The sequence below is a fragment of the Cebus imitator genome, unplaced genomic scaffold, assembly GCF_001604975.1.
Source record: "Cebus imitator isolate Cc_AM_T3 unplaced genomic scaffold, Cebus_imitator-1.0 Scaffold129, whole genome shotgun sequence".
Lineage (NCBI taxonomy): Eukaryota > Metazoa > Chordata > Mammalia > Primates > Cebidae > Cebus > Cebus imitator.
The window spans coordinates 6,376,817-6,391,289 of NW_016107444.1; the positions used below are offsets into that span (position 1 = coordinate 6,376,817).

The following is a 14,473-nucleotide window of genomic DNA, read 5'->3' on the forward strand; positions in this document are numbered from 1 at the left end:
GCAAGAGCGACCGTGTCCCAGCCAGCGTGCTCCCACCGTCTGACCCCAGAGCCCCTGGGGTCCTCCTGCCTGTCCCAAGCCTGCTGCCCTGGCATTCCTCTGATTCTGCACACTCAGACCCTGCCAACAAATCCCCTTTTACTCATGACAGACAGGGGTTTTCTTTTGCCTGCAGCAAAGGGTCCCACTCTCCATGGACAGATCTTGCTTCTGTCTGCTAAGGGCAATCATTTCACTGTCCAGCCTGGCTAAGACCTCCCCAGCATCTCTGCCAGGGTTACCCTTGCAAGGGATGACAGTAAGCCTGAGCCACTGATAAGCCGTGTGGCAGCCACGGACTGTGAGAGGTGCTAAACATGAGCTCCGGGTACTGGCAAGGGCACCGTTGAACAGGTGACCCACGTCAGGCTGTGTCCGGGGCCCGCTTTCCCTGGTCACACCTGTGAGCAGAGCTCAGGCTCCATCTGCTGCCTTGTCCCGCACGGTGGGAGAACCGTCCACGCCTGAGAGGCCAGGCCCATGAAATCTGCACTGGGCTGGCCCAGTCTAACCCTCCAGCAAGCCACGCCGTGAATTTCACCATTGGAAGTCCTGTCCAGTGGGTTTTAGGGGAATCTTCCCAGCTTGCACAACTACATCCCAGTCTTGGTCCCCATCTGGAGTGCACATCTATGGGTGTTTTCTTCTGCCTCACCTCCCACGTTCCTTGGGGCTCATCCTTCCTCTGTGGGACCCTGATTAGGTTGTCAGTCACGGTGGCCCTTCCAGGCTGAGAAGACCTGTCCTTCCCCGGATGACATGAAAATTTGGGGAGGGAAGTGCCTCCAGAATCTAAGGCTGACAAGGCCACCTTTTCATGCGTATGAAGAAAGACTGAAGAATGAAGGGCGGTCAGCTAAGGCAGGCAGAGAAAGGAAACTCCCATGGCCACATCTGAGCTGCAGGGTCCAGCCATAACTGAAGGTGGAAGAGGCTCTTCTACGTTTCTCAGATCCTGCCTGTTTTTTGTATAAAATGCTATAACTTGGGTTTCTGCCACTTGCAACCAAGAGTCCTGCCTACCCTCCCTCCGTGTCACTGACCTTCTGCTCAGGGGCCAGAGGGCCAGGCTTCCAAGGACCGGAAGAAATTGGGGTTGCGGAAGTCGTGTGTTTACATCGCAGAGAAGGAAATGTGGAGCTCGGAGAAGGCCGGCAGAAGCCAGCCAGGCAGGGGCCTCCGACCCAACCCTCACTCTCTGTAGGAACGAGACTCCCTTCCAAGCGTAGCGGCTGCTCCTTTGTGCCCCGCACACCTTTCCTGCACCCTGCGAACCTCACAGCTTCCTACTCACCTGCTGCACCAGGCTCTCTGCCACTCTGGGGTCAGTGAGGTCTTCCAGGGAGGCCACACTCAGCCGCAGGAGGAGGAAACCTACATTTTCACCTGCAAATGGAGGAAAGTGAGATGAAATCAGGGCCAGGTGTGGGGGCTCATGCCTGTCATCCAGCTACTCAGGAGGCTCAGGTGGGAGGATCGCCTGAGCCCTGGAGGTGGAGGTTGCAGTGAGCCGAGATCGCGCCAGGCTACCCAACTCCAGCCTGGGTGACAGAGCGAGACTCTGCCTCTAAAAAAAAAAAGAAAAGGAAGGTGAAAATTGGTCGGGTCAGTTTAGGGATCGAGACACGCTTCATTCTGCCCAGCTTCCCCACCCTCACCACTCACACGGCATTCTCGGGCATACTGTGTCTGTATTCCTACAGATTCTACGTTTACTTGCTATAGAAAGAAAAGGATTCCTCTGGGACCATTAGGGTCACCGTAGCATCCCCCCAAGAAGAGGGAAAGAAATAGTGGCTTAGGGCACCACTTACATTTAGAGAATTCAAAAGAGCAGTGTGAGGAAGGGGAAATGAACGTGGATCTAGAATATTCTCAAGGCCAGAAGGTCCTAGATGGAGCCGTGGGAAAACAGCCCAGCCACGGAGGGTGCCGGAGAGAGGCTGGCTCTCTGAGGGGTGCCCTTGGCCAGCGTGAAGTTGGTGGGGGCTGAAGAGGTCTAAACCAGCTGTCCTGGGTCAGCAGCTCTGCAAGAAACTTCTGCCGCTGAGGCCTGGTCTGCTCGGCTCTGCCACCTTGAAGTCATTTCTTCCTATCACAGTACTGTTAGTATTGATCTAGCAATTGCAATTCCGGAAGCTTATTCTACAGAAAATGACACTCACGTGAGAAAGGAACTATTCACTGCAGCGCTGTTAGTCCTCAGGAAATACCAGAACCAACGTAAGAGCCCATCCACACAGAACCGGTTAAGTAAGTGACGGTGAAACAGAAGGGAATCAAGAAAGAAGAGCTCTGGGAAAGACAGGGAGACGGAGGCGCTGTCAACGCGATGAAATTTCAGTTACGCAGGATGAGTCCGTGCTGGCGCCCTGCCGTCCAACACGGGGCCTGGGGGTAACAATCCTGGATTGCAGCAGTTAAGAGGGCAGGTCTCATGGGAAGTGTTCAAACCACAAGAAAGACAATTTTATTGACTGGTCAATAAAACTAAGGGAATAGGGCTGGGCGCAGTGGCTCAGGCCTGTAACCCCAGCACTTTGGGAGGGTGAGGTGGGCGGATCACGAGGTCAGGAGTTCAAGACTAGCCTGACCAACATGGTGAAATCCCATCTCTACTAATAATACAAAAATTAGCCAGGCGTGGTGGCAGGCACCTGTAATCCCAGCTACTCAGGAGGCTGAGGCAGGAGAATCGCTTGAACCCGGGAGGCGGAGGCTGCAGTGAGCCAAGATTGCGCCACTGCACTCTAGACTGGGCAACTGAGAGAGACTCCATCTCAAAAAAATTAATTAATTAATAAAAAATAAATGAGAGAATAAAATCAGTTGAAGAGACAAAACACGAGGCCATAAATATGGACTTAAAATACAAAGTAAATGAAAACCTTTTCTTCTGAGTTTGTCATTTGCTCCACTGGCACAAAAAACCAGGATGAAATAGACACATAAACTTGCTTCCGTATGCACATTTCATGGGCAGAAAATTACATACAAGAAACAGTCCCAGCTGGGTGTGGTGGCTCATGCCTGTAATCCCAGTACTTTAAGAGGTCAAGGCGGGCAAATCACCTAAGGTCAGGAGTTTGAGACCAGCCTGACCAACATGGTGAAACCCCATCTCTACTAAAAATAGAAAAAATCAGCCAGGCATAATAGTGCATGCCTGTAATCCCAGCTACTTGGGAGGCTGAGGCACGAGAATTGCTTGAACCGGGGAGGCAGAGGTTGCAGTGAGCCAAGGTCGTGCCACTGCACTCCGGCCTGGGCAACAAGAGTGAAACTCCATCTCAAAACAAAAAAAGGAAAAGAAAAAGAGAAAATCCCACAGGTGACATGTGAGAAGAGAACTGAGTGGGGGTAGCCGGGGAGGAAGACATTTTATGGTGTACCTTTTGGTACCTTTCAATTTCACATGTGAACATGTTATCTAATCAGCAAGTAACACAGGAAAGTACTTTTCTTTCCAGAGCAGTTTCCTGCCATCTCTAAGCCTGTCAGACGGGGCCGTGTTGCCCACCTCATGTGGCTGTTTGAAGGTTAAACAGAGGAGACAGCATATGCAGAGCTGGCGGCACGCTGCCTGGCATCGCCAAGGCTCACTGGGTGTGAGATATTTTTAAGTCACCCTGCCTACAACACAAAAGACACTCAACAATATCTTTATTTATTGGGCGGTTGTGATTAATATCTGTATTCCCACCTCTTCCAGAAAGGTGGGAGCAAGCTGTGGATACACAGAGGCGAGGCCCAGGACAGAGTGACAGGAGGTGGCGGTGGAGGCCGGAAGCTGGGCTGACCAGGCAGCCTCTGGCACGAGTTCTCCCCTGAGGAGTCCCCGTTGCCTCAGAGATACAGCTTTCAACTCCCACACCGTCACTGTATTCATTTTATTATTATTATTATTTTTGAGATGGAGTTTCAATCTTGTCACCCAGGCTGGAGTGCGGTGGTGTGATCTCAGCTCACTGCAACCTCCACCTCCTGGGTTCAAGCGATTCCCCTGCCTCAGCCTCCTGAGTAGCTGGAATTACAGGCATGCGCTACTACACCCAGCTAATTTTTGTATTTTCAAATATAGACAGGGTTTCACCATGTTGACCAGGCTGGTCTCGAACTACTAACCTCAGGTGATTACAGGCATGAGCCACCGCACCCAGCTGTATTTATTTATTTTAAGTCACTATCTATGGCATAAATCCTAGGAAATGCATCCAGAGGACCCCACTTTCATGGGGTCCCAGCCCGTCAGAGAGCAGCAGCTGGGGCCTGATGCCTGCGTGCTGCTCCTCTGTGGGGCTACGGCTGGAATAGAAGCTTCCAGAGCTGCTCACCAGTGAACTTCATAGAAGTTCAGAGCTGGAAAGGACTTCAGTGCCCATCCCAAGCCTCTCCAACTACAGGTGAAGAAACTGAGGCCCAGAGAGGGAGAGGGACTTGGCCAAGGCCACTCGGGCCGTGAGAGGCAGAGCTGAGGTGGCAAACCGTTTCCCCAGACGTCCGTCTCCACGCTCTCCACACACAACCCTCCATCTGCCTTTTCCTGATTTCGCCAAGAACCACTGGAAGACCACGAAGAGGCAACGTCAGGGGCACTCCAAATAGGCCTCGACCCTCCGTTCCTCTCCGCTCCCCAAGCTCGGAGATGTCCTGGAAACTCCGCAGCCCAAGTCCCCAAAGATCACCATGCGGGAGCCACTTACCTGGGCTAACGTTTGTGGTCTGCCCCGTCCGAGCAGTGGGGGACGTGGCTGTTGGGGGCTCCATCGGGGTCTTGGCCGAGGTGCTGTTGGTTCCCGGGCTGCTGCTGGCTGTGGTCAGATGGACAGAAGGAAGAGGGTCCCTGCTGCCAGGGAAGGGCCCCGTGGCTGTGAAGTCCGCGGTGGTCTCCGAAGGGGTGAGGTTCTGGGGGGTGGCTGCTGCCAAGGGGCTATGGGCTGAAGCAGGGGCCCCAGCAAAGGACATCGTTTTGTCCACTGCTGACCCGGCCTCTGTGGAAACCGAAGCTGCCCCGGAGCCTCTGACATAACTAGGTGTCTCAGCAGAGAGGGCTGAGGGCTCTTCCAAGGGGTTCCCGCTGACGGTCACCAGAGTCCCCCCGAGCGTCAAGGCCCTGGGTGCCGTCACTTCTCTTTCTGCGGCACTGCTGGTGGGGAGTAGGGTCTTAACTGTGGCATCAGGTGTGGCTGACTCTGTGGCGCCAGCTGTTGACGGGGTCTCAGCAGAGGCCGTGGCCTCCGTGAGGTGTGGTTCTGTGGCAGTGGAGTCGGGCAGAGCTGGTAGATGGGAGGTGGGCGAGGCCCTCACTGCTCCTGTGGGGACGTGGTCTGTGTCTGAGGCCCCAGGGATGATGGAAGTGGCTGTTTCTATTTCTGTGATGCTGCAGTTGATAACCTCCATGTGGGTGACGGTCACCAGCGCTTCAGTGAGGACAGTGACGTCAGATGCCCAGGTCCATGAGGTGGTGGTGACCGGCTGGGAGCTGTGGGAAGAGGCGCTGCTCCCTGACGACAGGCCCTCAGCGTCTGCGGAGGCGCGAGCCAGTGGCAACAGGGCAACAGTGAGTGTCTTTGCTTCTTCAGAGCTGTCGTCGGTGCAAAGGGTGTCAAACACGGGGTCCTCGGGATCACCACCTGTGACGGTCTCAAGGGTGGTTGTCCCAGCCCCCTCGGGGCTGCCGCTGGTGACTGATGTCTCCATGGAGGTGGCGATCACCACCACCACGTCGGGAGGTATGATTTTTGTGACGATCCTGGTCCCTGTTGCAGGCGAAATGGTCTTGATTCCCCTGGTCTCTGCTACTGGAATGGGGCTGGCTGGGACTGAGGTCCTAGAAGAGGTCTCAGTGCTCATTGTGTGAGTTTCCGAAGCAGCGTGGCTGGGTGCTGAGGTCTCAGTGAGGCCAGGGGTCTGGAGCGCTCCCTCCGAGCTGGTCCCGGCGCCTGGAGTCATCGCAGGCACTTCTGTGGCGTCTGCTGTCACCGCAGTTTCTGGTCTGCCGGTGCCAGGGCCTGTGGTGAAGACTGACTCGGTGAGGCTGAGTTCCACTGGACTTCACGCAAGCTACTGCGTTTATTCCCTGGGCACCTCTGGGAGGAGGGTGGGGACGGGCAGTGCTGTTACCTCGTTTTTCATCTGCGTAAGCAAAGAAGGAGGAGGCAGTCCTGGGAGGCCCAGGCCCCTGCGGCGGGCACGGAGCTGGAGCTGCCCTGACTGGCGTCCTCTGAAGCCCTGACAACCCACTTGGGGCCAGCCAGCCCCGGGATCCTGTGGCTCTCGGCCTGTGGCTTTGAGAAGGGACCTGTGGGGCCAGCGTCCACCTTCCAGGGTGAGCCAAAAAGACAGGGCAGTGGCCAGGACTCGAGGAGCTTCTGAACCTGTGTCCCCTTCCCGGGATACTTCCCTCATCCACCACACACTCCCCCTGGAAGCAGAGTGAGGGGGGAGCCTCCAGAGGCGGCCGCGGAGCAGACAGAGTCCTTGGGGCTCCAGCAAGGGAAGCAGAGCGCTCCCCGCCCTGCCGAGGGCCGAGAACCACAGAAACTGGCCAGGCATTTCCCACATGGCACAGGGAGCCAGCTCAGGCAAAACCTAACTTTTCATTTATTTTTTATTTATTTATTTTTTCGAGATGAAGTTTCATTCTTTCTGACCAGGCTGGAGTGCAGTGGCGCAATCTCAGCTCACTGCAACCTCCACCTCCTGGGTTCAGGTGATTCTCCTGCCTCAGCCTCCCAAGTCGCTGGTACTACAGGCGTGTGCCACCATGCCCGGCTAATTTTTGCATTTTTAGTACAGACGGGGTTTCACCATGCTGGTCAGGCTGGTCTCGAACTCCAGACCTCAGGTGATCCACATGCCCTAGCCTCCAAAACTGCTGGGATCACAAGCGTTAGCCTCTGCCCCTGACCACAACCTAACATTTTAGAAAGGGGCTGCTGGCACTTCTGCCTAGAACAGAGGCCTGTCCCCTTAACTGGCCCTCAGGTCATAGGAATGGAGGGCTCTTTTTAAAAAAATGTATGTGATTAGTTTGGCACAATATTAGTGACAGATCAGTGTTAGTTCCCGTCTTTCTCAAAAGCCCTGCCTCTCAGCATCCACCCTTCCCAAGCAGTTTGTGACGGTCGACCTTTTCACACGAAATCTGTGTTTTGAAGGAGATCCATGCTAGGTAATACCTTAGAGGAGTCAGAATCTTGTTAAGCCACATTCTTCAGGTTTCTGCAAAATGATCACCCGCCGGCCCCTCCCTGCACCCCGCTTCCTGGCCGCACTTACTCTCCCACATTCATAAACACAAACTCACAGCGACCCCGTGCAATGGCAGAGCCACGGTTTAGTTGTGTGTACTGCAGCGCCGTGCACGCTTACACTGACACACACCATTATTTGCACACTCTATGAACAATAATAGCACTTCACATGTAGCACTGTGGTCCATTCTAATCAACCCGAGAGCCTGCCCTGCCCATGAAAGGCTGCCCACACTGAAATTCACTCCCGGACCCCACTAGGAAAGAAGCCCACCAGGACGTCTGGCCTCCTTACCTGCAGCGCTCCCAGAGACCCCAGCCTCCCAGCAGAAAAAGAAAAGGGGCAGAAGCAGACCCCAGAGAGAGCCCATCCTGGCCGGGGCACTGCCACCGCTCCGCAGACCTGTCTTCGCAGAGGGCCACCTTTTCCTGCTTCCTTAAACCGGAGAGGAGAGGCGCCTCCTGCCCAGGTGTGTGACTGGGAGTTTCCGAGGTGTAGCCAGGTGACCACAGATGTGCAGGCTGAGCGTGGCAGGCTGGGGCTGTCAGCAACTGACCCCCCTGCCTTCCTTGCCCAGTAATTTCTCCTCTGAAATTTGATTTGAAGATATGAAATCACCAGGTTCTTGTTGTTTTAGGTTTTGGTTTTTTTTTTTGAGATGGAGTCTCGCTCTGTCGCCCAGGCTAGAGTGCACAGTAGTGAGATCTCAGCTCACAGAAACCACCGCCTCCTGGGTTCAAGCGATTCTCCTGCCTCAGTCTCCCGAGTAGCTGGGATTACAGACGCCTGCCACCACGCCTGGCTAATTCATGGTGTATTTACAAAATTTCACCATGTTGGCCAGGCTGTTCTCAACCTCCTGACCTGAGTGATTGCCTGCTTTGGCCTCCCAAAATACTGGGATTACAGGCACGAGCCACCATGCCCAGCACAGTGACATCTGCCCCTGAGTCTTGCAGCTCGGAAGTCCCAGCAGGCAGTGTCTCACCACCAGCCCCTCCTGTGCCTGGAGCTTGGGTTCTCTAACCCTAGGCATGATCAGCTCTATAACCCAGGGAAAATTAAAGAGCCATTCTAAACCTTAATTTCCTGCTCTGTCACATGGACAATCCCTACCTCACTAGGCTTTGCTGTGAGGATTACATGAGATAGTAAAGCTCTTGCACAGTGCCTGCGACACGGTTGATGCTCATCAAAAATATGTACATCTCAGGTGCTCAGTGCACGAGCGAGACCCTTCACATCCACTCTGATCCCGAAGCACTGGGGAGAAGAGACAGCTCCCCACTGTGGGACAAGACTCCAGTTCCTAATACCCTTCCATCTTCCTCATCCTTTGATTCTGTATCCCAGCTAGATCCAGGAACATGTTCGTCCCCTGGCCAGGCTGAAGGTACGGTGCGGAAGAGACCGGCTGGGAAGAGGGACAAGGCGGGTGTGCTCACTGGAGTCTCAGGGCCCAGGAAGGGAGGACGCGGGGGTGACGCCTCAGCGAAGCTAGAGATTCAGCCATGAGAAGGGAAATGACGTTCCCGAACATATTTCCAAACACCCCAGAGAAGAATCTTACCCCCTCAGTGTGCCGAGGACATGAACGGTCATGGCCACTGGCAAGTGGCCAGACAAGACAGCTTGGGAATTTCAGGGCAGGAGGCCTGATGAAAGCGGCTCTGGGGTAGAAGAAAGTCTGTTGTATCTGCCTCAGGGAATCATGTCTCAGAACTGGAAAGAACTTTAAAACCAGGCTGGGCACAGTGGCTCACGCCTGTAATCCCAGCTCTTTGGGAGGCCAAAGTGGGCAGATCACCTGAGGCTAGGAGTTCAAGACCAGTCTGGCCAAGATGGCAAAACCCCATCTCTATTAAAAATACAAAAAGTAGCTGGGCGTGGTGGTGTGGGCCTGTAACCCTTGCTACCCGGGAGGCTGAGGCAGGAGAATTGCTTCAACCTGGGAGGTGGAGGTTTCAGTGAGCTGAGATGGTTCCATTGTACTTCAGTCTGGGCGACAGAGCAAGACTCTGTCTCAAAAAATAACAGAAAAAAAAATCAGAAGGTCCAGGTTCCATTTCCAGCTGTCTCCTTAACATGGACCCAGGAGCTGTGTGAACACACAGGTTATTTGCCCTCTCTGGGCAAATATGAGCTGCACGGTCCTTTTGGCCCTGTGACCTGCGATTCTGCCTTGGCTGTGTGACTTTGTCTTCCAGAAATTTCCCCTGCCCTGGGCTGTGCTGCTGGGAAGAAGGGGCCCACGGGAGAAGGAAGACTCCCCAGAAGAGGCTGAGGGGATCCACAGGAGACAAAACCCAGCACCTGGGGTCACGATCTTGGACGCCACTGATCTGCAGGCTGAGCACTCCCACGCAGCCCAGCTCTTTGCTTATCAGATGAGACAAGGACTCCCCCTGGGAGGTGCCAGCTGGGGAGGGGAGGCGGGGCCACAGCAGGGACTGCATCCTCTAGGCCCTATCTGGTGGCTGTGATCCAGGGTGAGGCTTACCCCAAGAGAAGGTGGAGAAGAGGCCCAGCAAGAATGCAGCTCCTTTCAGCTCCTCCAAGCCCTCTCAGCCCCACCCCGTAGGGATTCAGGCTTCCTCATTCCAGCAGCAGAAAAGTCCACAGGCCAAGGCTAATCTGCAGCAGGAGCCATTCAAGTTGTCTTTTTCACCCAACTGGGACTTGCCCCTCCAATTCCTTTTTCTTTTTGTCATTGGAGTGATCAACAGCATCACTCCATCCTGTTGCAGATGAGGAAGTGAGGAACCCCTGGACAGGAAGCCTGGCTGAAAGCTTCCCTGGATTTGCTGAATTTTGTCTGGACCATTTTCCTTGATATTTGGGGAAATTCCCAGCCTGGGCAGATGATTGTTGGCCGTGGGGGCTGTAACAGCCTTATGCAGAAAGTTCCTGGACCATATTTTCAGCCAAACTCAGCTCTCACCCTGCATGAGCATAGGAGGCTAGTTCATTAATTAGCACACATGTATTGAATACCTTCTATATGCCAGACACTGCTCCAGGCACTTGGAATACATCACTCAGGAAAAGAGATTCCGGCCTTCAAAGAACACTTTCCTAGTGAAGAGAGACAGCAAACTGTGAACGCTGAATAGCTGAGGCAGGTTTCAGTTAATTTAGAAAGTTTACCTTGCCAAGGATGAGGACTCGCATCCATGACACTGCTTCAGAAGGTCCTGACAACATGTGCCCAGGGTAGTCAAAGCATAGCTTGGTTTTATACATTTTAGGGAGACAGGAGCCATCAATCAACATATGTAAGATGAATACTGGTTCAGTCTGGAAAGGCAGGACAACTCAAAGCGAAGCAGGGAAGGGACTTGAAAAACGGTTGGATTCTTTTGAGTTTCTGATTAGCCTCTCCAAAGGAGGAACTCAGATGTGCATTTGTCTCAGTGAGCAGAGGGGTGACTTTGAATAGAATCGGAGCAGGTTTGCCCTAAGCAGCTCCCAGCTTGACTTTCCCTTTAGCTTAGTGATTTTGGGGCCCCAAGACATTCTCCTTTCATATTTCCACCCTTTTCTTTTTCAAAATCTTTTGGAGAAAGCATTTTAGGAGAAAATGAGTGACTCATTTCAGGTTTCGTCTGATCTCTATGATTAGGATAGTTTATTCCTAGACCAGTAGGTCCCAAGTTCTTAGGGAAGCTCATATTTAGAAGGCTGTGAAGTCTCATGTCCTATGAAGAGAAAATAGGGGAAGGAAGAGAGAAAACAAACAAACAAAAGAACCATCCTGGAAGATGATACAGGCCACATTGCTCTGAAGTCCATACATCATTGGTCAGGCATGAAAGTGGCACATGTATGTAAATAGGTTGCTATTATTTCTTCTGAAGTTTAAGTTGTCAAGCTTCAGTTCACAGGGCTTTACAAAAGCACAGCTTAGTTTTCAGTGACTCCAAATTAAGAAAAATGGGGAAAAACAAATAAAAAAATTGAAAAGATTTTGAAGACTTGTAGCCAAAAGAATTAAAATTTGGTTCAAACTGTAGAAAATAATAAAAATTTTTAAAAATTAGTTAAGATTAGAATCTAACAACAGGGGTACTATAGTTTTTAAAACATAATTTTTGTCTCTCCAGTTTCTCATTTTTACCAAACACAAATCATGGTAGGACTGATTTCCTTGATTATACCTGGCCTGATTACCTGTACACAATGCAGGAAGAATAGTTATTTTTTTACATAGGTTTTTAAATTGGCTTTGATGGAACTTTGTTCCATAGAAGGAATCTCAGAAAAGACCTGTTTAAAGCTGAGCCCTGCCATGGATTTGTACCATCAAATACCTATGAGTTGCATGAATTTCTCTCCTCTTGAGGCCCCAAGATAAAACTTGAGGCTCCTGGGCCTGTCAGAAATTGACATTTTTACTTACCACAGGTCAAGAACCCTGTACAGGGACTGTGTAGACGGAGTATGAGGCCAGTTTTCCCAAGGGGCTTTTATTGGCTCCATAAATCAAGTTTAATTCCTTAAAGGAAAGCACACCATTCCATTCAAAGCCTTGGTAGAATAATCAGTTTCTCCAATTGTGTCCTATTACAAATAAAAATAGATTCTTATTGCATTTATGCAAGTAACTATCGCAACAAATTAAGAATACTCACAAATAGTTTCCAAATTCTGAAGAAATCAGGCAGAGAGAAACAAATCTGCTCTAAATTTTGTTCATAAGAGTATAATAACTTGTTAAAAGCTATCAATAGCTCAAAAGAAAAAACTATTTTGACTCTGAAAAAACAAAACAAAGGATCAATAATGTTTTAAGCAAAAAGTCAAAAACATTACTTCAGTCTTCTATAAGTTCGGTCCACGTAGTTAATTCCTATTCTGCTTGACATTCATGAACATTTCAGCTCTCCGTGAGTCCCAAAAGCTTTTCCTCTATTCTGATGTCACAGTCTCCAAGGTTATCAGAAACCTGCACTCAAGAGCACCTGTTAGAGGTTAAAGCTTATTATAAAACCACCTTCTTTACTTTTTTTTTTTTTAAGATGGAGTTTTACTCTGTTGCCCAGGCTGGAGTACAATGGTGCGATCTTGGCTCACTGCAACTTCTGCCACCTGGGTTCAAGTGATTCTCCTGTCTCAGCCTCCCCAGTGGCTTGGATTACAGGTGTCTGCCACCATGCCTGGCTAATTTTTGTAGTTTTAGTAGCAATGGGGTTTCACCATCTTGGCCAGGCTGGTCTTGAACTTCTGCCCTTGTGATCCACCTGCCTTTGCCTCCCAAAGTGCTGGATTACAGGCATGAACCCCTGTGCCCAGCTATAAAACCACCTTCTAAAGAATACCAAAACAAGACAATTGTCCATGGAAAACAAAAAGTTTTAGGGCAGCCATAGTCAAAGACACAATTGACAAGGAAATTTGTTACCTCTTTGGCACACAATAATTTAACATGACAATTACAATTATTACTTATAATGTACACAAAGTCATATCAGAATTATAGGATATGAATAAAGTACTTGCAACATTAAGTTATTAAATTATAGGAGTTTCCCATAATTTTGGAATACATACCAATAACATATTTATACAAATATAGTCCAAAGAAAACCAAACACAATTTCATATTTGACAATGCTTTCTGTATCATTTTTATGCCAAATTATGTCATTTTTGGACTTTAGGGAACCTAGTATCTTAAATGGTTAGGACAAAAATATACATAATTTATAATTTGATGTTTGACAATTTTGTCAGATATCAAAAGTTCAAAACACTTGATATCACAGGTCATTATAAAATAAGTCACTCATTTGACCAAAGTGATAGCTCAAGGATTTAAAAAAAAAAGGCAAAAGCCTTCAGTGTTTGGGAGAGGAGACTTAATTTTTCAAACAGTAAGCCCTAATTTTAAAAAACAGCAGGAAACTAATTTGTTTTTCAAAATTTTAAAAACAATCTATAAAATTTTAATCTTGACAATAACATATAATTTCCATACGCCTTTTATAACCTTTATTAAGGAGTCAGTTAATGCTTCAAGAAAAATTTGTTAATCTTGCGTGTTCTTCACATGTACTCCAAAACCTAAAATGCAATTAAAAAAAAAATGACCAAAAAAAATTTGTTAATCTGATACAGGGGCCCATATGCTGGTCTTGCATCAGTGTTCCTTAGACATTGATGATTAATTTACAGAGGAACTTAACTTATTTTCTCTCTCAAAATTGGCCCCTACAATCTCACATGCCCACCTCTTCCACGATAGTTCCTGGGCCTTGAGGAGTCGAATAGCTTTAATTTCTGGCCCTGTGTCTCATGATGCAGTTTATTTTGATTGGCATTTTCTACCAGGCCTGAAGATGAAGCTTTAATTGCTGTCAGTGTTTAAGATTTAGCAGGAGTTGGTGTCCATTTTAGACCCAGGAGTCAAAGTCCCATAACTTAATGTTGCAAGTACTTTAAAAGCACATACAGAAAGATACATGGATGTAATATCTTAATTTAAGAAAATTTTTTTAATCTCATTTTTTTCCCTAAGCAAATCAAAACAATAATAATGGCAATTATTTTGATAAACCATAAAATCTGGCCAGTTACCAAAAGGCAAAAGAAAAGATCTTCTGCACTGCAAAGAATATTAGGATGAAAGAAAACATTTCCTTTAGGCCTTTAGGAAAACATTGTTAGCATCAGGCCATAACAGAATTGGAGGAGAGCTGCCTGGGAGGCTGTAACACTCTGGGGGTGGGCCCATCGCGGGGCCCCCAGCCACTTTCCGCGCTGGGCTTTCCCAGTCGTCCCAGAGCTGGTTCAGGCGCCCCCCAAGGTGGAAACGCACCAGGCTAACCCCGCTGACCCCACCCCCACGGGGCCCGCCCCCTCCGAGGAGGAGGGGAGGCAGGCGAGGGAGGGAGGAACGTGGTGGGGGCGGGAAAGATCCACTGGGCCACCAGCACTGCGGGACCAACCTGGGTTGAATCCTCCAGGCGGACCGCACAGACCCCACCCTTTACCTCTTGACAGTTTCACAGTCCTGCTCGCTCTCTCTTTTAGGGGCTCTTTTACAGGTTTACTTTTCTAGTCCCCTCTCTCTCTCTCTCTCTCTATATATATATATATATATATATATATAATGTATATATATAGTAATGTCTTGTTAATATTTTGCCAATTGTTAGTGACAAAATTAAGTTTCAAC

At 49.8% G+C, this 14,473-nt stretch overlaps 1 protein-coding gene across 1 annotated transcript in view; it reads right to left on the minus strand.

Moving 5' to 3' along the window:
• The window catches only part of MUC20 (mucin 20, cell surface associated), a 10,217-nt gene extending 2,450 nt beyond the window's left edge, over positions 1-7,767 (minus strand). Inside the window, exons 1-3 of the mRNA XM_017541007.2 lie at positions 7,591-7,767; positions 4,743-6,050; positions 1,334-1,425 (exon numbers count right to left, since the gene is read on the minus strand). Coding sequence (XP_017396496.1) covers positions 1,334-1,425; positions 4,743-6,050; positions 7,591-7,666 — 1,476 coding nt within the window. The 5' untranslated portion in view covers positions 7,667-7,767. The remainder of the gene's footprint in view (positions 1-1,333; positions 1,426-4,742; positions 6,051-7,590) is intronic.
• Between the last annotated feature and the right edge of the window lie 6,706 nt (positions 7,768-14,473).